This window comes from Pteropus alecto, unplaced genomic scaffold, assembly GCF_000325575.1.
Source record: "Pteropus alecto unplaced genomic scaffold, ASM32557v1 scaffold68, whole genome shotgun sequence".
In the NCBI taxonomy this organism is placed as follows: domain Eukaryota; kingdom Metazoa; phylum Chordata; class Mammalia; order Chiroptera; family Pteropodidae; genus Pteropus; species Pteropus alecto.
In genome coordinates, this window is record NW_006441386.1 from 8,869,110 (window position 1) to 8,892,398 (window position 23,289).

A 23,289-nucleotide genomic window follows, 5' to 3' on the forward strand; every position below is an offset into this window, starting at 1 on the left:
TTCCAATCTGCCTGGAGATGGGGGTTGGGAGTTCAAAGCAGGACAGGAAGGAATGAAAGGTGATGGTGAGAAGGAACCATTGGGATCTGCATTTTGGGGAATCAGGAATGGGGCAAGGCCCAAAAAGATGTGTCACCTGATAAGACTTTGGCAGGAATAGGTGTGAGAGACCCTAGGATGTGGAATATCCCTAGGAATTACTCCAGGGAACTGGAGTCAGTCCTGTTTTCACTATGTGTCCTTGGGTACTTTGCTCACCCTCTCTAGTCCTCAGTTTTCTCATCTGTAAGATGGAGAAGAGAGACTAACGCAGACAAGTTTTTTTAATCAGAAACTGTGTGTGGGTTACATAATCTTTTTTAATAATCAATTTTTTAATCAAGAAGGGAGTTTATAGATATTTGGGCGTGACTCATGTGAGTTGGGAACCCACACTGCTCTGTTTTTCTGTTGCCAATAGTCTTTCATAATGTCACAGTTTTATGATGGAATTTTAGAGGAATTAGCCTTGACCAAATGGAAATAATACAGTTAACTTTCAGCTTAGATTCCACTGTCTAAGAGGCCCCATTTAGCTAACTCAACTCCAGTAAGAGTCACCTGTTGCAGGGAGACTTGTAACCTGAGTAGTTCCAGAAAAATCCTAAGCAGCCTGTGAACTACGGTCGGGCAAGTGCTTTTGGTCAGCCAGATGCTTAGGCCCAGGGAGAGGATCCACATTAGTGGTATCCAAGACCAGAAAGCTAAAGTCAAGGTGGGAGCTGGGGCTGCAAGAGGTGACTGAGTTGGCCCCTAGTGCTGGGAGACTTGGTGGTGGGAAGAGTTGTAGGCACCTTTTCCCTATTCAGGGAAGAAGTGGGAGACTGAGGCAGGGGATGGAGTGGGGAAGATTTGGGAGTGAGGGTTAGACATGCTTAATGCCTCTTATTGTCCACCCCCTCCATCTGCTCCCTCTACTTTCCGGATGATCTGTGCTTCAGGTAAAGTGGGGACCTAGAGTCAGAGAGCCTGGGTTCTGGTCCTAGCCCTTCCTCTCAGTGTCTATGACCTAGGCAAGGCCCATAGTCTCTCTGGACCTCGGTTTTCTCCTCTGCAATGGGAATCCTCTACCATCTCTGCCTTCCTCATGGGTTTAAGAGAGCAAATAAAAGACGCCCAGGAAAGCACCTTGTAAATCACAAAACACACTACAAACAGAAGGCATCTCCATTAACAATTATGTAACCCACTGACTCAGAACTGGGCTGAGCTGGCTACTGTCCCACCAGGAAGTCAGAGGAACTGGCTCTATCACATACCTGGTGGAACATAGTTTTAGTTTCCTGTCTGACAAGTGGGAGTGATACCTATTGTCCTCCTGTTTCATGGCGCTATAGTAAGAATCACAGACGATCGTGTAGGTGCCAGAGTTTAATGTGTTGTCAATCATAATAATAGTAGTACAGAAGAAAGTTCATACTCCTGGCCCACACTTCAAGAACCTCCAAAATCTGGCAATGACCTCCTGGCATATCTGTGTCTCCGTGCAGGGACTCTGGCCCTCACCAGTTTCTTCACATCCCGGGCCTCTGCGTAGCCCCACATCTCGGCACTCAAGTCACATACCAAGCTGACTATGGCTGAATTAATGAGCTCCCGTCTTTTCACCCTGGAGACTGCCTGCTCTTAGAGACACCGGGCTGTGATAGCACAAACTGTCATTTCACGTTCCCTGGCATTTAGTGTAAAGGCTGGCACACAGCTGGCACTCTATAAATGTGGAATAAATGAATTATGTTTTAATGTTCTTAACATACTTGCCCATTATACCTGGCCCAGGTCATATAGTTCAGGTTCCATTAACCACTTTTTTTTTTGTTTAATTGAAAGCAGTAAGAAATCTGAAGAGAAATTGAAGGTCAATGGCCCTGAATTCTGGGGAAAAAGGAGCCGGGGATGTGTAGGCAGCAACTCAGGCTAAAAAAGATGTGGACAAAGCTTCAGCGTTATGAATTCTAAATCTCTAGTTCAGGTCCTGTCATTTATTATCTGGATTCCTTGGGCTTCAGAACAAATCTCTTAGCTTCAATTTCGCCAGCAAGGAGAGATTCCTTCCTTATTGATTCACAGCAGTGGGGTAAGAACTAGATGCTGTATATGTACACCACAATATAAATTTTTATGGCAATGTGCAGAGGTCAGAACCTTAAGGGTTCTTTTGCTTTTAGATTTCTCTAGCATTTCCTCATAGGACCTGAAGAGGACACTGTAGCCAAGGAGCTGAGTTGACCAGGGTGCAAAAATAAGCCTTTGGGTCCACCCCGTCCCTGCCTCTTCCCACCATAGCTTCACCCCTCCGCCTCTCCTCAAATAGTTGACAAACACCCTCCAACCCTGCAACCTGCACCTAATTTTTCCTGCTGCAGATTGCAAAACATTCTTTCCCTTTTGCATATTTGTTGGGATGAAGGCTGACTTCTCTAGATCAAAATGATCAGTATCGGGGTCTCAATATAATTTTGTGACATCTTTTCTTGCCCACACAGGTCTCTCTAGGGCACTGCTTCGCCCCAGGAAGCATTATTTCTGGGAAGAAATTTGAAGTGGGTTGGCAGAGTAAAGGGTTGGATTAGAAGTGGGGATCAGGAGTGAAGGTTGAGTTCGTTTGTTCTGTGTCTGCCATCCCAGGGGAGCAGGTAACAGGGGTTACTTGGAAAGAACAAGCAGAAGAAGAAATGGGTGAGTGCTGGAAGAATTCCTGTTGCTTTGGCCTTGGGCAGGTTATTTTACTTTATCTATGAGATGGGAATGACAGCAGTAACTATCTGATAGGGCTGCATGAGGAATAAAATGAAGTCATAGAGTGAGCTATCTAGAGAATACTGGGCATAGAGCGAATACTCAATGAGTCAACTGTCTCAAAGGATGACTCCTTCTGCACTGCTGTCTACTGCTCCTTCTGTAAGTCTCCAGGTAGAGCATTAATGGTGACCATCCCCAGGCAAGGAAAGAAGTCAGCTAGATTTATACGGGGTTTGTGCACTGAGGTGCCAAAGGCTGATGCTGAGAATGTGGCATTAGTTAAAGGGGCCACAGAAAAGAGGCGAAAGAATTAAACGTTGGCAGCTGCCTACTGAGGAATAACCTTCAATGGAGCCTCCTTATTGACCAATGTGGGCAGAGCTTGTGGCCTCAGGCCCAGTGGGTCAAGAGGTCAGACAGGCCATGTGAGGCAGCACGTAGGGCCTGACCCCATCCACCTCTGGTTTCCCAGGCCTGCTACCTGGGTGGGGGCAGAGCCAGGGAAATAGGGGGCTCCCAGGAAAACAAAAAAAGCCAAGAGCCATGTTGTGGTTTCAGTTCTTGCCAGTGAGATTGAAAAATATGCAAAACTTGGGCCCCAGAGAGCCAGGAGCTAGCCCCCATCCCATCTTCATGGCTCCCACCACCTTCATTGTCCAGGGAGCTCTTGCTGTCATGAAGTTCCCATGAGACCTGGAGAAGTAATGGCTTGCCACCTAAATTTTACAGTCCATCCTGTCCCTGCTTGGTAGGTGCAAAAAGAGGTATTTGCCCTCCAGCTTGTCATGGCATCACAGTTCTGCGAGGAACTGAGGTGAGTTCAGTGTCACCCCAGCAAGCTGTCCTGAGTTTAAGCTGATCTCCTCTGAATTCTTCCTTTTTTGGAGCCCCAGACTGGCCCTGTGACATCCTTAGATCTGAGTTGAGCTCTGGACAGTTCTTTTGGCCTCTGAGATGTCACTGCTGGCCCTGGAGCGTCCATGGGACAGGCTGATGCTGAGCTGATTTGCCTCTTGCTGGGGGGTCGGGAGTGGTGGTGTGGAAGGCGTGGCATGGGCAGTGGTGGTAAGTGAAGTGGTGGACGTGTCCGGGTTGAGAGCACCTGGTCACCTGTCCCCTCTCCTGCAGGCCTCCCCTGTGTACAGCTTCAGCTTTCCCCGAAGGAAATTGGAGTAGATTCGGAAAAGTTTGCACAAAGTATCAACAGTGAATGTTCGGAGTGGAGCAGCAGATGCTGTTGCTTCTGGAAAGGAGATGGCTTCCTTCTGCCAAGGAAAGAACAGAAGGTTACTGCAGTGCCAGGGACCCTGGAGGGAGAGGGGGTTCAGGACAGAATTGGAGGGGGCATGAGGAAAGCCTCAGTATTCCTTAGCAGGGCCCCTGTACCATTTTACAGAAAGAGCAGAGTGTGGGGGAGGGTCTATCTCTACACACCTGGGCTCCCAGCGCCCGAAGTAGGGAGGTGAGGCTGCGTAGGCTACTGATGGCTTTGTCCACATGTAGCTGCAGGATCTCAGATGGCTGGGAGGAGTTGGCCAACAGGCCCTGTCCTCGCAGGATGGCTTCTGAGAGCAGGGCCAGGCCCTGCCAGACTTCCACGGCCTGCTGCTCAATCTAAAGGAAGCAGAGACTTGGAGTCAACTAGCCCAAGCCAGCCCCTTCCTCCTCCCTCTCAGCAGCCCCAAGCATCTAGCTGAGCAAACAGAAGACATGCAAAAAGTTTCTTGGAATGAATGAATAAACAAATGAACATGTTCCATTCAGCCCTCATCTTTGCTGCTCCATTTCTTCTCTCTATATATCATTCTCCTTTCCACCCTATCAGGTGCTCGAAATGAGATTCCCCAAGAGGAAGGAAAAAATGAACACACCTCCATCCTCTTCCAGGCATAGAAGTTAACCTTGGTGTCTGGGACGGTGATATTCTCACTGAAGCTGCAGCCTTCCCCATAGCCCACCTGAAATGTACAACCCAGAGAGTCAGGGCCCCCAGGAGCTCCTGGCCCAGACCACAGGACATAGGCTTTGCCCCTCACCTAGCTTCCTTGTATGCATTATGGGTTACCAGTTTTATCATTTTTATTGGGGGCTTTGGCTTCCCACCTCCACCCCTTAACCAAGTGCCAGGAAAGAGTCCAGGAACCTGGAGTTGGATCTTGGAGGAGACCCCTGGACCCCTGAGAGTGAGTCTGTGGAATATACTGAGGAAGAGGTCTCACCGTGACATTTTCAGCCTCCTTGGCCTCCAGGATGTACCTCTCCAGGACTCGGCTATCACAGATGAGGCGTGGGGGAGCGCCCAGGACTGGGAGGCCCAGAGGAAGCAGCAGCAAGGACAGCAGGAGCAGCAGGGCAGGACATTCTACAAAAAAGAGCCAGGCTGGGTGTGAGGCAGAGAGGGGAACAGAAGGGTTGGTTTGGAGAAGCACGTTCACACATTCTGCTCCTCGCTGGGGCTAGTCCTCCCGATCCCAACCTTCCAAGAGCTCAGGTTCTGTTTCCTTTGCCTTCATTCAATCCCGCTGCGGCACGCACACCCCACCCCCCAGCTATCGCCTCCACTTCTAGGGGCCAAACTTCAATCCCGCTGTGACAGAGGCTTCCCCTCTCGCAGATCACGGTGCTTGCTCCAGGATCCAGGTATCAACTACCACTTCACTCGCATAGCAGCCCTTCTTTTCCCTGAACCCCCAAACCTCGTCCCGGTCTCCAGGTCACATTCTGCCTTTCCCAGAGACTCCCCCAAGCCCGGCCAGCACGTGGAGGCTGCCCCACTCCCCTTGCCTTCCGGGGTCCTCGGCAAGTCGCGGGTCCTTGAACCCAGCCACCTCAGGGCCAGCAGCCCTAGCGGTAAATCCTTTCTCAAACAGGGGCCGGGGCGGGAGCTCCCCAGCGGGCGAGCACTCACCGCGCACCCCCATCTCCGCGCCCTGCCCTGCCGCTCAGCGATCAAGGGCTCTCCCGGCGCCCGCGCCCCGAGCCCTCATCCTGGGAATCTCGGCGGGGCAGGGCCACCCCACGGGCCGGAGGAGGAGGCCACTGTCCAGGGGCCACCGAGCCGGCGGTCTGGCGGGGAGAGCACAGGGCCTGGGTCTGGGAAGACGCGCGGCTAGGCGACCAGACGGAGTTGGCCCCGGGACTGAGGCTGCGGCCGGGGGTCGGGGCTGTTATCAGCATGTGTGCGTGCGTGTGTGGGGGTGGGGGAGGCTGTGTGCGTGAGGGGTCGCCCGAGGTGGGGGCCAGGGGGTCAGCAGGGGGCAGGACGCCTGGGTCACGGGCTAGCCGGGGCGGGAGCGGAGCCGCAGTAGGCGTGTGTGCAGTGACACCCGTCTGCTTGCCAGACCCGGGTTTCGGGAGGTACCGCTGGGTGTGCACCAGCAGGATGGTGCCGCACGTCTGCGCTTGGGAGAGGAGGGCCACTCTGAGAAAGCCTCGGGAGCGTCCCGGGCTGGGGGGACGGGCTCAGAGCTGGGAGTGCCGGGGGTTCCTGCGAGACGGCTGGGTCTGGAAGGCCGGAAAGTGCTGGCAAGGGCAAGTCAGTTGCCTGCCTTCTCACAGTCCCCGTACTTTTTCTAGAACCAGTGTTGTTCACGTTGAGGAATTTGATCGGGGCACATGGAGCAAGAAATGTGGGGGTCTTCTCCCCTTCTTTCTAGGACCCTGAAAGCCCAGAAATTGAATATTTAGGACACAAAGCACATGGTGTGCTGCGCAGGACACACACGCACTTTGATACCCAGTTTCTTTGACCTGTGATACAGGTTAGCTGCGTGGCAGAATTCTTACGAACTCTGAAGTAGAACTACTCCCCAGAGTGATGGCAGCTCAGATTTGCAACTAAGACTTTATGGCTTCTAGGAAGCCCTGAGGCAATGAGGCAACCTCCCCAGAGCAGGTGTCCAAGGCTGGCTGGCTCTCAAACCTTGGAAACTGGCCTCAGCACCTGAGCCTCAGTGTCTTCACCTATCAAATGGGTGTGATGAAAGTACCATTCCCACCTCACGCAGGTTTCATAAGACAGTACAGTCCTACAAATACAGGTGGTTATTTATATTTCTTAACTCCCTACCCAATCCCATGATATTAGAGATATTTTATTCATGCATTCGGTGCCTTCTTTGTACAAAACACTTGACTACACACTTTGCAGGACAAAAATGTGTTGAGAACTAGCTCCCGCCTCCTGGAGTTTGTAGTTTACCATAGAGATAAGACGTGTTTACAGGCCAGTGTGTGAGGACTGGAGTGTGCAGAACTGAGCTATAAGAATTTGAAAGAGGGAGAGCTCCTCTAGCTGAGGGAATAGTGGAAGCTTTGATGGAGGAGTAACAATAAGCTCAGCTTTGAAGGGTGGGTAGGATTTCAATGGGAAGATATGTGAGGTGGGTCTGGGAGGCCAATTCAGCAAAGTGAGGGTGAAGGTGTTGGGGTGGAGAGTATGAAAGTGAGAAATAGCAATGAGACCAGAGTGCTGGTTAGGGATCAGTTTGTGAAGGGCCTTGAATGCCACCCTGAGGAATTTGGGTTTTGTTTTGAAAGAGTAGAGATCATTCATTCACTCAAGAAATATTTATTTCTTCAAGAAATGAGTATTCATTCAAGAAACATATATACATATATACATATATATGTATGTGTGTGTGTGTGTGCGCATGCGCGCGCGCGCGCGCACACACACACACACACACCCGTACTCTTGGCCAGGAGCTGGAGATGGAGCAGTGAATGAAACAGACAAGAATGCCTGCCCTGGTAGAGCTGATTTTCTAATGGAGAGCAAACAATAAACACAAAAATGATTAAAAGACAGAGGCTCTCCAATGGCCATAATGACTAAGAACAGGCACAGAAGGGGGCTCAGCAGTGTTGGAGAAGGTTGCAATTTTAGATCAGGCAGGCAAGGATGCGTGTCTGAAGGTGACCTCACTGAGGTGAGGGCAGGAGCCATAAGGGGCAGGGGAGCATGATCAGAGAGGTATTCAGGAAGATGCATGAAGAGAAATAATGAGGGCCTGACTCTCTCAGACCCTCTTCCCCTGCCCTCCACTCACCCCCAGCCTACTCTGGGGGCCCTCCCTGAACCTGGTGTACTGGGTGTTAGTCTGCACACCCCACTGTGCCCTATGATCCCAGTTTCCCTCTCAGCACCGGGCAGGCTCCCAGCCCCTCTTGGCCCTCAGAGCCTGGTTCTGCTCCCTTCCCAGATCCCAGCTGTGGGACAAGCACACACACACTCACGTCCACACACGTACACAGATGCGTTTTGTTCCAACCCCCTCACTCCCAGTTCCCTGACTCCTGCGTCACTGCCCTGACCTGACCATGAAGAGGGGACCAGGGACAGTTGGGGGGGGGGAGTATAGACAGCCTAAGAAGAGGGAGGAGAGGAAGAGCTTCTCAGGCTGTAGGACCTGCTCCTCCCACCTCTCTGACAGCAACTCGTCAGAGGCTCCTAGGCCCCTACCTTCGAGAAAGGAAGGGAGATGGGTCATGAGCACAGCCCACAGGTGCTAGAGCCTGCTGGACAGGGGTGATGCTGGCTCATTCTCTCTGGCTTTTGGAAAAAGCTACAATTGCAGCTTGGAAGAGAGGGTAGAAGAGAGAGTCTTGGTCTACCCACACCCAATCTCTAAACTGCATAATCCTGCTAAGAGGGCAGAAGTTGGTTTGGGGGCCAACTTCAACCCAGGTGCTCTTGGATACTGACCAGCAGGGTCCAGCTATTCGTCCTCATCAGGGGACCCTGAGGAGCAGGAAGAAATCAGCAAGCTACCTACCTAAGGCTTGCCCTTCAATGCCCACCACCCCCTAGTCAGTGCTCCCTCCATCCACCTGCTTGTATTCCTCTGGCATAGTGCTGACCCAGTCCCAGGACCACTGCAGGGGGTCTACTCACTGACTCCTCCAGTCAATTCACAACGCTGTCGCTGTCGCTGTCGCTAGATTAACTTTCCCATTGAATAGCTTCATTCGAGTCATTCCCCTGAGCAGAAGCCTGCAATAGCTCCCTCTTGTCTCAGAACTAAGACCCTCTGTGTTCTGCCATCCACCTACCTCTCCAGGCTATTCTCTCACTTTGCTCATCCCCACTCCCTCCATCACATGAGCTCAGTTAGATGGTTTGCAGCTTCCTGCCCTTTGCTCACTCTGTGCCTTCCACCTGGATCAGCCTCCCACACTCTCTCCAATGTTCTTCAAAGCCCAAATCCAGGCATTACCTCCTCTATGAAACCTTCCCTGATCCCCCAGCAGGAAATTGTCTCCTTCCTCTGCACTACCATCTTTACACATCTTAGGCCTCTCACTGGCAGAGTCATCATGCACAACTGTCAAGGTTGAGCACTGCACAACTCCAGGGGGTGCCATTCATATAGATTCTGATGGGAATAGTACCCTCTGGAGTCATGCAGCACAGGTGTCCTGTGTGAAGAACAGTGTATGACAGGTCTTGTTCATCCTGGTACCCACCAGGCACCCAGCATGTTTCCTGTTCAGGGTCATCACTTGTATGTGGCTTGCATTATGTGGTCCCTCCACTCCAGACACCTCAGTCAGAGATTGACCTAGAGGGGAGAAGTAAGCCATTCATCCTCAGAGTGGTGCTTGCTGGAGCCATGCCTGAACAACCTAGCTCTGGGATCTTGGGGGCTTTTGAGGCCTCCCTGTAATTCCTGAGCAGGCAGCCACTGAGGCAGGATCTGAAAAGGGACAGTTGTGACCAGAGGATGGCGGGGGTGGAGGCAGGCTCTGTTCCATGGAGTCTTCCTGGCAGCCAATGCAGATTGAAAATCCAAGGAGAAGCAAATTTACAGCCCCCCTGAGCTGTCTCAGACCCCAGGCAGCACGAAGCCCCAGCTGCCTGAAGTCCAGTTGGGGATGAGGGGGGCCTCTGGGCCTCTTCTCCCTCCTTTCCAAGCAGAGCTTCTTGCCAGACTCGGGAATTCAGCCAGTGGCCCAGAAGACCTTCTGTGCTGGGAAGTGAGGTGGCCTGGGACCTCGGAGGATGGGGTGGGGGAGCACTTCCTGGCCCTTGGGGAATGGAGAAGGGAGCAAGAACACTGGAGAAGGAATTCCTGGGGGGAATGGAAGGGAGCAAGAACACTGGAGAAGGAAGTCCTGCTGGAGAACAAAAGAAAGTCCTGTGTGAAGGTCAGTTTGGAGAAATCGAGGCAAGGGGCTGTTTTTTTTTTGGCCACGAAATAGCCAGGAGAACCAGATCCAAGTTTCTGTTCTCAGCAAGCAGCTCTGTGGAGCAGCAGCCTCAAGGGGTTGTCTGGTAAACAAGGGGGTCCAGATTGGTGGCCTGAACTCTGCCTCTTAATAGCACCCACCTTGGGCAAGTGACTCTATCTCTGAGACTTCTTTCTGTAGAAGGGGAATGGTGACAATGATAGTAATCGCTTCCCAGGACTGTTGTAGACTTATGTAAGACCTCGCATAGGGTGATCAATAAATGCTGTTATTCCTACATTCCCTGGTTTATTATCCCTGCTATTTGTCCTTACTTTGGAGGCCTGGAGACCAAACCCCTGGCATATTTTAGCCTTCTCCCAGTATCTTCCACTGTTCCCTCTGGGGAGCTGGGCAGTTTCATGGCATCTTATCTCTGGTGTTGTAGCTGCCTCATCAAGCAGCTCACTGAAAAAAGTCATGAGAATAAGTGGGGTGTGAACAGAGGTACTCTGGGTGTATACATTGACTGCACTTTGGAGAAACTTGTCCCCGAATGTAACCAAGTGAAATGGCATCATTACAGGAGTTGGAGGAGCGTTCAGACACAAATATCAAGACAAGTCTCAAACATAGTTTATTCAAAACCAGAGATTTCTTGCCCCATCAACATGAGAAGCCCAAAGACCTTGATTGAATGAGGTCTTTGGGCCTATCCTAAACAAGAATTATGGGGCCAGCTTCCTCAATTACTTGTCTCTTGAATCCCCCAAATGCTTGAGTCCTTGAAGCAGGGCTCCCAGAGCATGAATACTTCCACCTCGAGCTCCAGAACCACCCCCCCACCGCCCCCTCCCCGTAGGTTTCTGTGAAAAGTGTCAGCCTGCATCCTAGGCTCTCTAGCTCACAAGGACTGCTGAATATTTCTAAGCCCCTTCCCATGGAATTGCTAAATTGGCTAGAGTAACTTTCCTGTCCAAACAAAAACAAAATTAGAAAGTCCTAACTTAAACAAAACAGTACTGGCAATATCAATGGGAGTAATGTTTTTCTCCCACATAAGGCCTTTGCAGGTATACAGTTGTGAATACAGAAGTTTCATTTTGTTAACAAGGGCTCGGAGACTTTTTAAATGGATTTTGCATGAACTCCACTGAGCTGTCCTATGTGCTCTTCCTACTTGGAGGAATATGAACCAAGATCTACTCAAGGGAAGTTTATACACTTAAACATCCAAATTTAGCAAATATTTTCCCAACTTGAGCATTCATGTTCACTGGGACTAGGCGAATTACCAGAATTACCAGACCCTATTGTTTGACCCCATAGGCACCCCCTCAATCTGTACATAAGTGAGCCCTTCTGTTCATGTCTTATTTCATGAACCAGCAAATAATTTTAGTCGTTTTTGGAAAGTATATTTTTCTTGCAGTAAACAAGATTATAGACTCTGAGTTGGAAGAGACCTAGGAGGTCTCATGAAGATGAAGGTTTACTCTTTGTGTGGATATTTCCAGTGACAAGACATTTCTCAAGGGAGTAGAAGCTTGTTGTAGAGTAGAGAGCAAGCTGTCCTCCTGTACATCCATCCATGCATCCATCCATGCATCCATCAAACCATCCATTCTTTAAATATTTATTCGTTATTGGATTGGGCAATGAAATCACTTTTCCTTGAGATTACCTCATTAGTTTGATAACTAACTCCCCTGATCACCCCCACCTAGAGAACAGAACAACAACAACAAAAAGGCTTTGTAAAAAATTAACTTTTTCTTATTACAAAAACAATGCGTGATCATTAAAAAAATAGAAAATATGACTAAACCAAAAAGCATAAATTAAAAAGCACCCATAATGACATTAGGAAGATGAAGTCTTAAATGGCCATTTTCACAAACTTATTTCTTGGCGGGATAACCTTTACCTCAATCCAAATCTCTGTGCAGTTGGACATCTAGTTCACCTTCTCTAGAGGGTCAAGGGTGTGTGAAACATACCATTTTTCCTCCAACTCCTGACTAAGTACCAAGAACTCACCTGGGACATAATGTGGGGACCTTCCTAGGAGGATTATCAGCCTATCTAAACCAGTTTATGTGTCCTGAGGGCCTATCTTCTTTTCTGCCAGTTAAGCCACAATTTAAAAAAGCCTGACAGAATAACTCAGCCTTGTGAATCAAACACAAACAAATCACCTTCCTCCCCTGCTCTCTCCCCAACCTCATTAGGAGGCCCCAAACCCTTCCTTAGCAAAATGACTCATAGTAACAATTGTAGCCCTATTTATTGAGCCTTTACTAATGTCAGGACAATTCCAAGCACTATTCAAATTATTTGCCTTTTTAAGCCTATTTGTCTTGCTTCTTAATTAGACTTTACAGGACCAACAGTTTATATATACCTCTTTGGGCAGGCCTGGCCCCCAACACAAATCTCTATAACTAATGGATGCTATGGATGATGAGCAAATGTCTACAACTGCCTACCTCCAAAATAAGCATTAGAATTCTGGCCTCTGAGGATGTTTACGAAGTAGGTCATTATGCACTCACTGTAAGCTCTGCGGCTGAGTAAAAAGAAGGGAGAACTACACTTGGACACACCTTCTGCCACACCCATTTCCCAAGGTTTAGTTTTTTTTTTTCCCTTCCCATTTCCCAAGTTTTGATGGAAGACACTTCAGAGAGCTAGTAGAAGGAGGGAGACAGGGGAGTGGACAGTGGCCAGTTGGCCTCCCTTTTGGGCTCCCTACAGAAAGGATGGAGTTCCCTGCCCTGCCCATAGCTCAAACTCCAGTAGATGCAGGAGGCTTCCTGTCACCTCCTACCTGCCCAGACACACTTAAGGGTGAGCCCCACACCCTCTCTTCCTTCAGTGGCAATGTCTAGGGGCTGTTTATGTAAACCTGCCACTGAGTGAAGCCACACTAGCAAGAAGTGAGAGAACATGGAGTGGAAACAACTACTAGGCTGCAAGATGTAGCTGCCAAAACCAACCAAACACAAAAGGGATGCCTGCCACCACCTCAGCTGGGCCCAGGCCAGGAGCAGAGACAAGAATACATACGTGCAGGGTGACGCATAATTCCACCCAGCTCCCATTCTGCTACTGGGGGGCTCCCGAGAAAGAGAATCTTGCATTCAAGGCAGATAGGGGAATGAGCATAGGAGAGTATAATGGGAATGTCTCCCTTCTTCTCTCCCCAGCCTCCTGCTTTCTATCCACCCTGAGTGACCCTCCAGCCCCCAAACATACCCTGCCTATTCATGAATACCCTTTGCATATGCCAATCCCTCTGCCAGATAGGCCCCCTCCCCTCTTTTTTGCCTGGCACACTCCTGTTAATCCTCCAAAACCCAGGTCAAAGGTGAAACCATCTTGGACCCCACCAGGAAGTTAGCCATTTCCTTCTCCATATTTGCATATCATGGCTACTCTTACTTCTTTCTCATTCACAAAAACTGTGTAGCCACCATCCCAATTAAATGGTAGGGGCTATTTTATACTCATCTTTGTATCCCCAGGGCCCAACCTAGGCCTTGGCTCACAGCAGGTACTCAGCATGTTTAGTTGTTTGAATGAAGCATTAGTTCTTCTGTAAGTCCACTTTCTTGAGTTGCTGGCAGTCATTCACCCAGCACCAAAGTCCCTCATCAACAGAATACTCAAGCCAGAAGGGATTTTGATAAAGAAGCCTGATTTTCAGAACCCAAACTGCCTTCAAGCAAACTAGAGCAAAATTGTTACAAACCTTTAAATCAGAGGCTTTCAAACTTGACCTCAACCACAGTAAAAAACAAAATTTACATCATAACTAGTACACATGTATATATATGCATTGATAACTGAAAAACCATCAGCATTACCATTTAAGTTGTACTTCTTTTTAGCTTGCTTTTTAAAAGGCTATGATTGAGTAAATTGATTTTAGGATCCACAAATGGGTCACTGCCCACTTTGATAAACATGAGATAACAGATCCTCCTACAAATACCCAAAAAGTATTTATTATTTGTGTGCCCAGTAATTCTGGGGGAGGCTTTCCTTTCCCACTAGAGAGGCCCAACCAGAAGGGTCTAAAGGGCTCTGGAACCTATCTGCTTGGAATAATTTAGGCCCCGCAGGACCAGGAAGCAAATGAAGCTATGTGCCTGTGTGTCAGTCCCTACCACAGTGTTACAAAGGAAGCCCCAGTCTCTGCTTCCCTCATCCTTAAACCCTCACCTTTCCTGTGCTCAGGAACTGCCACCAGAACCTGATGCTTCCCAGTATACAACTATCCCAGCTGCATTCAGCAGACAAGTGTATATACCTTATCCATCCCGCTTGCCTCTGAGAGGACAAGCAATTTTAAATTAAACATTGGGTTATCAGGCTTCTGCACTGTGCTAGTTTATGTTACACTGTCCATAGTACAATCTGAAGACAAGAAACACTTGAATTCCCCTCCTGCAACTAAATTCCCCTCCTGCAACTAAATCAAGTTTTCTACTCTCCTTTCCAGGTAGGTACACACAGACTTTACACAGGGGAGAGGCAGTGGCAGTGGGGTGGCTGGACACTAACACAACTTCATACTTTTTATTGTCTAGGACAATGGCTACAGACCAAAGATTCAGGAAGACCCGCTGCTTGGCCCAACAAGAGACATACTTCCCCTCTCTAGACAAATAGTCCTATGGGCTATGAGGGTACAGGTTTTTTATCTTACAAACTCTGGTAAGAAGTCCATGGCAGTACTCAGCACAAGGAGAGTCACATCTGAGCCTAACTGTGTGTGTATGGGGTGGACAGGGCAAGCCAGCTTCATTTCAATTACTTGGGTGTGACCCTAAAGACTCGGATGTGGATGGCAGAGTTGTTGCGGGTGCGGGTCAGAGGCTCTCGTGTATCAGTCTCTGGTTCCAGCTCATCGATAAGCTCCACTGTGGAGGTATTGGCAGCCACCTGCAAGGACCCGAAGCTGCCAGCCTGCAGCTGTAGAGCAATGTTGATGGCGCGGTTGATGGCCAGGCCCAAGCCATGAATGTAGATCTCAGTGCATAGATTCTGACCCCGTGCCCCTCCGTCCAGCAGCTTCTGGCAGCGGGCTAGCTGGGCTTTAAAGTCAGTTTTCATGTTGACATAAATGTCATTGGGCCTCCGGGGCAGTCGGTGGGGCAGGCGCTTCCGAAGTGTGTACTCCACCGGATCCAGCTCAGACTCAACAGCCCCGCGGGGCTCTCGGTTTTCTGCCATGTTGCGTGCCTGGTATGGGAAAAGGACGAGATCAGCGAGGGGTGACAAGAGACTTCTCTTCCTTTCCTACCCCATTTCCTGCCCAGAGAGTGCAGCCGTGAGGGGCGCAACTGATGCCCCTCTTGCTCTCCAGCCTCAGTCCCCACAAGCTCCCGTATCTCTCCCACGACTAGTTCTTGGTGCTTATACCTTCATCACATCGCTCCCAACCTCAGGCCTCTCCACCACCCCCTTCTCTGGCTCTTGCGCGCCTACTCTCTCGGATCCACAGTGGTCTCCAAGCGCACGCGGCCCGCTCCCTGCCAAGCCACTCAAGCGTTGCACTGACCGGCCGGAATAGAAGGCGCAGCCCGCGACCCTCAGGCCCCAGGAAGGGACGAGAAGGGGCGCGCAAAAAAAAAGCCAAACCGCAGGCGGCGCGGATCTCCCGAAAGGGCTGCAGAGTGCGCACGCTCACGGTTCCCTCGCGGTCAGGCTCGCGCGACCCACGAATCCCCTTCCCGGCATCCGTTCTCCCTTCCCCTTCCAGAGCGCTCGCGCAACCTCGCGAGGTGTTTGAGTAACGCGAGGCTTCGGGACCTACCACGTGTACGCCTCCGAGGCGGGGCGCGGAGGCAGGGGGCGGGCTCCACGTCGAAACGGGAGACTTAGAAGGAGGAGGGTTTGCTTCCCTAGGCCAGTCCAAGTTCCTGGGCGGAGGTGTCCTGGGGCGGGAGTGGAGGTGGGGCGAGGAGGACAAGCGGCTATTCCAGGTGTGTGGAGGATTTGGGCGAGGGTCTTGCAAAGATAAGGGAGGGCGGCGAGTTCAGGAGGACGTGATCGCGAAGGAGCCTGAAAGCTAGTCTGGACTCTCGCGTCCATCGCAGTTCTTCTGATCAGAAGTGGCGTGGCAGAGTTGGCTGAGCTGACCTCTCTCCCAAGGTCCCTATGGCCCTAAACGGAGTGGGGCATTGACTGGCGAGGTCTGGCCCTTAACGGATGACAGCGTCCCAGGACTCTCTTGCAATTCACAGGGACCCGTGCCTCTCCCCTGCCTCTTACTGGGCTGACTCCATGCCAATCTTTGGGGACCCAAGCTCTGAGGCCCAAGTTTTACGACTCCCTAAGGGCACACTGACCCACCCACCAACTCTCAGCTATCACCCATCACCAGTTTGGCGGCTGTCTGCGACCGGGGAAAGGGGACATGCGCCCCCTAGCGGGCAGGACTAGGCAGCGCGCGGTGACGCCGGCCTTCGTGGCTTCCGAAGGCCAATGAGGAGGTGTCCTCTACTAGGGGAGGAGATTCTCTGCCCAGATTTGGGTAGCTCCTGGAGCGTTCCCTTCAGAAATGAGTTAGACCTGCACTGGGGACCTCAAGCTACTCTCTGAACTACCCTCTGAGTTCTTCTCATCACTCAAATGGGGATAATTCCTGTCTTGCCATGAACTGTGAAGCCCAATATAACCTTGTAAACTGGAGGCCTACACATGTGAGTTGGCATTTTTATAGCCCCCAGGCCCCTCTTTAGTTGCCTAGGGTAGAGTCTAACCTCATTTGACTGGAGGTTGGAAAGAGGTCAGGTTTTTGAGAACTTCTTCCAGCACCCTTTTTTTTTTTTTTTACAACTTGCAGTCTTTAATGACTGATGATTATTATGATTATTTTAAAGGGCTTATTTAGTCTGCAACACAGAGGACATAGAGGCAAAATGAAAGTCAGGGCTGAGTGTGTAATTAGTAAAGATTCATGGGTCTACCTCCTGGGCATAGTTAAACTGATTACAAATAGAAAGAGATTTTTGGATTTAGCATGAAAATCTCCTTGCTGGGCCCAAAGAACTGTAGTTCTTTTAGCTTCAAATTCTTTCATTAGCTGCAAGTGTGGGGGCTTATGAGGGAGGTGGGGGGATGGAGGGTAGGAAAAAGGCTGGCTACAATCCTGTTCTGCCTCAAAAGTGTCATCTGAGCTGAGTTTTAATGAATAAACAGTTTTTCAGGGAACCAAGGTATATTCTGGAAACAATAGTATTTTTAAAAGAAGGGAAGCATAGCCTAAGCTTCCACCTCAAGGAATTAGAAAAAGAGCCAAATAAAGACAAAGCAAGAAGATGGGAGGAAATAAAGAGCAAAACTCAATGAAATTGAACATGGAAAAACAATAAACTCAAACCAAAAGTTGGTTCTTTGAAAATATAAAATTTATTTAGCAAGACTAGCAAAAAAGAGAACACGAGAAAGAAGACTCAAATTATGATTATCGGAACTGAAAGTGGGGATAGATCTAAAGAGCCCATATGCTAAAAGGTACTAAGAGAATAAGACAAGTCTACATACATAAATTTGACAGATGAAATGGACCAATTCCCAGAAAACCAAACAACCAAGCTCAATTGAGATTAAACTGATAATCTGAATAGTCCTGTAAATATTAAAGAAATTAATAGCTTAAAAAAAAACATTTAGAAAGAAATATCTAGGCCTAGATGGTTTCACCAGTGAATTTTACCAAAAAGAGAAATAACACAAATCCTACACAATCTCTTCCAGAAAACAGTAGGAAGGAATATTTCCCAAATTTCCTGAGGTCAAAACCAGACAAAAGACAAATGTTCTGTCATGAACAAAGATGCAAAAATCCTCACAAAAATGTTAGCAAATCGATTCTAGTAGTACAGTAGTCCATAGTTTTGCTTCTCAGTTTCAGTTACCTGTGGTCAACAGCAGCCTGAAAATATTACACAGAATATTACAGAAATAAATAAAATTTTAAATTGTGTGCCATCCTGAATAGTGTGAAATCTCACCTTCCTGCTTCATTCTTTGAGGGATGTGAATCATACTTCTGTCCGGTATATCCACACTGTATACACTATCCACCTCTTAGTCATGTGGTAGCTGTCTTGGTTACCAGATCAACTGTCAAGGTATTGCAGTACATGTGTTCAACCCACCCTCGTTTTACTTAATGGCCCCAATGTGTAAGAACAGTGATACTGGCAATTCAGATATGCCAAAGAGAAATCAAAAAGTGCTTCCTTTAAGTGAAAATGTATGTATGTATAGGAAAAACAAAGTAGGTACAGGGTTCAGTACTATTCGTGGTTTCAGGTATCACTGGGAATCTTGGAATATATCTCTTGCAGAAAAGGGGGATGACTGTATATAAAAAGAATTATAAACCATGACTAAGTAGAGCTGACTTCAAAGATGGTTCAGTATAAGAAAGCCCATCAATGTTATCTACCATATTAACAGTCTAAAGAAGAAAATTCACATAATCATATCAATTGATGCAGAAAAACTATTTAACAATTTAGTACTCATTTATGATAAAAAAAAAACCTAAGCAAAAAAATAGAAGGAACATCTTCAACTGCTTCAGTCGATAAAGAGCACCTACAAAAAACCTACAGCTACCATTATACTTAATAGTAAAAGACTAGCCACCTTTCTTTTTAAATCAGGGACAAGACAAGAATGCCTTCTCTCAGCACTCTTATTGTTGAAAATCCCAGTCAGTGCATTAAGCAAGAAAAAGATACAGATTATATTTCTATATATTGGCAATAAACAATTGGAAACTGAAATCTAAATATCATTTACAATCACTCCAGAGATGGGGGAGGTGGGAGAAATATTTACATGTAAGTCTAACAAAAATTTTACAAAATCTATATGCTGAAAACTACAAAATGCCAATGAAAGAAACCAAAGAAGATCTAAGTAAATACAGAGATATACCAAGTCCATGTTTTGGAAGATTCAATATAGTAAAGATATCAATTCTCCCCAAATGGATCTCTAGTTTTAATGCAATTCCTATGAAAATCCTAGCAAGAATTTTTTGCAGATATAAACAAGTTTAATGTTAAATTTACCTGGAAAGGCAAGATAAGTTAAAGCAATTTTGAAAAAGAAAAAGTTGGAATCATACTACCTGATTTTAAGACTTAACTATATAAACACAATATCAAAACAGTGTGGTAACTGCCAAGGGATAGACACAAAAATCAATAAAATGGAATGGAGAACTCAGAAATAGATTAACACAAGTACACCTAGCTAATTTTTGACACCAGTGAAAAAACAGCTGAATGAGGAAAGAATAACTCTTTTCAGCAAGTGGTGTTAAAGCAAGTAGACAAATAGGCAAAGAACTGAAATGGACACAAAATGGACAGTAGATCTGAATATAAATGTAAAACTATAAACTTTTTGGAAGAAAACATAGGAAAACATCTTCATGCAGAGGGTCTGGTAAAGAGTTCTTAGATACAACTCCAAAAGCACAATCCATTAAAGAAAAAAAGCACAAACCATTAAAGAAAAAAAGTTCTTAGATACAACTCCAAAAGCACAATCCATTAAAGAAAAAAACAGAAAAAACTTTACTCTGTGAAAGACCACATTAATAGGATGAAAAGGGAAGCCACAGACTGGGAGAAAATATTTGCAAATCATATATGTGACAAAGGACTTGTATCCAGAATATAAAGAACTCTCTAAACTCAAGAATTAGAAAACCACCCAGTTAGAAAATAGGCAAAAGTCTTGAATAATTTGGCAAATAGGGTATAAGGGTGGCAAATATGCACCTAAGATGCTCAATATCATTAGCCATTAAAAATGCAAATTAAAACCATGATGACCACTACACATCTATTAGAATATCCAAAATTAAAAATCTTGATAATACCAAGTGCTGAAAAGAATGCAGAGAAACTGGATCCCTCATATATTGTTTGTGGAACTATTAAATGGTACAGCCACTCTGGAAAAGTTTGGCAGTTTTCTTCTAAAACTAAACATATATTCACCATATGACCCAACAAGAACATTCTTGGCATTTAAAACTTGTACCTACATGTCCATAGCAGTTTTATTTATAATAGCCCAAACTGTAAACAATCTAGGTGTCTTTTAGCTGGTGAATGCTTAAACGAATTGGTTTATCCATGGAATACTACTCAGCAATGAAGGTGGGAATAAGGAGCCGTTAGATGGTTGGAATGCTGGTGACATCATAGAATACTGTACTAAGCAGCTGACAGTTTAGTGTGGAAGGCAAACAAGATGAGCAGGATAGTGTGACCAGTGGGGAGAATGTACAAGATTTGGTGGACTCTCAAGGAGGAACAGCCAATATGACATTGGGAGATCCAAGGTTTTCCAAAAGAAACAATGGCTGAGACAGGAGTGTCTAGCAGTGTGTAGTCCCTCCTGTTACAATGGAGAGGTCTAGAAGGACTATGCCCTAGAACAGAGGTCTCCAAACTCCGGGCTGTGGACCAGTATCAGTCTGTGGCCTGTTAGGATCTGGGCCACATAGCAGGAGGTGAATGGCCAGTGAGGGAAGCTTATTCTGTTTTTGCTGCTACTCCCCAACTAGCATCAATGCCTTAGCTCCACCTCAGGTCATCAGGCATTAGATTTTCATAGGAGCACCGGTCCCTGGTGCCAAAAAGGTTGGGGACCACTGCCCTAGAAGATAAGAGAGAAAAGAAGGAATCATCCAAGGATGTAGGAGCAGCTAGTAAGGTAGAAGGAAAACCAAGGGAGTATGGAAGTCAGCTGAAGAAAGCATTTCCTGGAAAAAAAAAGTGACCGGCTGTCATATGCTACTGAGAGGCCATGTAAGATAATGGGCCAGGGGATTAAGCAATGTGGCAGTCACTGGTGACTTGATGAGCAGTTACAATGAACTTAACACATGGCCGAAACTAATTTAGAATGCAATAAATTAATTTTAAGGCCATTTCTGTTCAATAACTAGCAATAAGCAATTTATGAACTTTCACTCCATGTGTGTCTTTTCGTGATGTCTAAAAGATTTTCCAAACTTCAACATCCAGATAAATATAAAGGTTCACAACTTAGATTGGTGAAGCCAGGCTAATAAACTGATTTGACACTAAGATCGTCCTTATCTTTTTGTATTTCACTGAAGGCAAACACCACAGAGGAATTTGCCATTAAGAAAAAAGGCAGAGCTTGGCTGCTTAAGTCTTGAGACCTCCCTTTCATCTAGATTAATCATCTAACCAAATCTCTTAGTTCAAAAGCTTGCACATTTAAAACAACACAGACTAAGATATTTTACAGCATAGCACCTGAATAAACAAAAATATTTTAAGTCCAAATGATTCGTTTGGAACTTTTTTCTTTAATCCTGTACGGGAGATTCAGTCTGATATCATAGTTTCCTTTCTCAAAGAGGGTGTTTATATGATTAATTTCCAGTGTCATCAGCAGCAAGGGTTCCACTTTACAGTTAGGGACATTACTTGCTCAGGGTCACAAACTGGTACACAGAGAACCATGAACAATCACTCCAATTTTCTATCCTGGAGTCCAGCCTTGCTCTCCTTGACTCACGACATCTAGTGGGTGCTACTGTTGGATTAAATACATTTTCATTCAAGGTCCTCAACTGGAGTATCACTTTACTTCTCTTCTTTCACCGGCCTGGATTGTTGCTATTCTCAAAGGAATGCCCATTTTTCCTAAATCTATCCAAATCCTGCCCTTCCAGCTCAGCACAAGCCACCACTGTCCCCAACTTCTTCTCCACAGAGGTCCTCCCTCATTGCCCCTGTATCATTTTTCCACAATTTACACTCTCACATTTGCTAATTAATCATTAAAATATACTACGACCTCACTCGTTTAGAGGTTAGGCTGCTGGTAACATCAACCACCCAGAACAGAATCTAGTAAAGTTAAAAAAAAAAAAAAAAGCAACAACAAAAGCTTTTAAGAAAAAACAGCTGTTATAATAAGCTTTTGAACTTTATTCTAGGAGACTTCTGACCTGATTGGCTTCTATAGATGTATTTTCATACTGTGTTAATCTGAATATTGTGGACTCTGTGGTACTAAAGGCCCCTATGAGCTAACATTCGTAGAGTGCTTGCCCTGTGCCAAGCACTGTGTTAAATGCTTTACTATACAATCTAGAAAAGAGAGAGATTGATTAATTTGTCCAAGGCTACAGTTGGTAATGGATGGAACGAGTACAGGAGCCCTTGCTTTAAACAATTGCATTTTCCAGTCTGTGAGCAAGCAGCTTGACCTACAACACTGAGATAGGAACCCTGACTTCAAGAAAGTCAACGGAATTGAAAAAAGCAGACACTAAAACTACAAGTGTATAGAAGCCCCGGGGGATACTCCGTGCGGGAACAAAAGGCCTTGCTGGTAGCTCCTACGGTCGGTGCTGTGAGGGCACAACAAAGGGGATTCAAGTTCTAAGTTTGAACTTACCTTTCCCTGTTTTGAGGGTTATTTTGTATTTGGTAACAGTCGTTTTAGGAAGCTAGGTAGTAGAGTACACATTCTGGAATGACTTCCAGGAAAATGGTGAAAACACAAACATTTTCATCCAAAAAGGTTCAGGGATTTAGAAAAGTCATTCCTGAACCCTCCTCCCCCCTTTTTTTTAAACAAAGGAAGTGTCAATCGACGTCTTACAATTGCATGTAAATTTTACTCTTTTCAAAACCTTTCACATTCATCCATTTTACTTCTTTCAGCACTCCAGGAAAGGAATGGAGTAGGGGCTAGGGATGGGGCGAACAATATTAACTCCTTACTATGAAAGAGAAAGCGTCAGTCAACTCCTAGTCAGTGGCGGAGCCAGATAAAAGCCCGGGTCTCACCAGAGCTGCTTCGTACTGTTTCTAAATCATCAGGTTCCTCACTTATTGCATGTATTCCAGGACGTCTGATGAACACACTTCTAGATTGTATATGGTTTCTTTCAATACAGGCGGGCTTCCTGAAGGAAGCCCACTGAGTAGGAGAGGCCGGTGATGCCACTAGCGGCTGCCCCGTCACGATGGTCGCGCGTCACGTGCTGGGGGGTAGCTGCGGAGTACCCCGGGGACACCCTCACCCCCCTTCCCGCAGCAGGCCCCGCGTCACGTGACTAGCCGGGCTCTCAGGTCACGTGCCAGTGGGGTGTCGGGGGCAGCGGGTGTCTGGGCCGCGCCGGCGGGGCACGCGGGGAGGGCGAGAGGCCAGGAGGGTCCCAGCCGGCCGGAGCCGCCGAGAGAGACGGCAGCGGCAGCGGCGGCGAAAGGGGCGGCCCTGCGGACCCGCGTCCGCGTCACGTGG

General features: G+C 47.3%; 2 protein-coding genes across 4 annotated transcripts; both read right to left on the reverse strand.

Moving 5' to 3' along the window:
- Positions 1-3,887: 3,887 nt before the first annotated feature.
- On the reverse strand, positions 3,888-5,702 carry EPO (erythropoietin). The gene is made up of 5 exons (XM_006918606.1): positions 5,690-5,702; positions 5,001-5,143; positions 4,653-4,739; positions 4,216-4,395; positions 3,888-4,046 (listed from the first exon to the last, which is right to left on the reverse strand). The coding sequence occupies exons 1-5, from the start codon at positions 5,700-5,702 to the stop codon at positions 3,888-3,890; spliced, it is 582 nt and encodes a 193-aa protein (XP_006918668.1).
- An 8,807-nt stretch (positions 5,703-14,509) lies between these two features.
- POP7 (POP7 homolog, ribonuclease P/MRP subunit) lies at positions 14,510-15,746 on the reverse strand. Of its 3 annotated transcripts, none has more exons than XM_006918607.3 (2): positions 15,521-15,746; positions 14,510-15,201 (listed from the first exon to the last, which is right to left on the reverse strand). In XM_006918607.3, exon 2 carries the CDS (start codon positions 15,190-15,192, stop codon positions 14,770-14,772), a length of 423 nt encoding a protein of 140 aa, XP_006918669.1. In that variant the 5' UTR covers positions 15,193-15,201; positions 15,521-15,746; the 3' UTR covers positions 14,510-14,769. The 3 variants fall into 3 exon arrangements, with proteins under 3 accessions (XP_006918669.1, XP_015450062.1, XP_015450063.1); XM_015594576.2 differs by lacking the exon at positions 15,521-15,746 and adding an exon at positions 15,382-15,515; XM_015594577.2 differs by lacking the exon at positions 15,521-15,746 and adding an exon at positions 15,448-15,466.
- Between the last annotated feature and the right edge of the window lie 7,543 nt (positions 15,747-23,289).

Coding starts and splice junctions, on each gene's coding strand:
- EPO (XM_006918606.1), bottom strand. Junction 4,740..5,000: donor AGGAGGCTGAAAATGTCACG/GTGAGACCTCTT, acceptor TGTACATTTCAG/GTGGGCTATGGGGAAGGCTG. Junction 4,047..4,215: donor TTCGGGCGCTGGGAGCCCAG/GTGTGTAGAGAT, acceptor TTTCCTTGGCAG/AAGGAAGCCATCTCCTTTCC.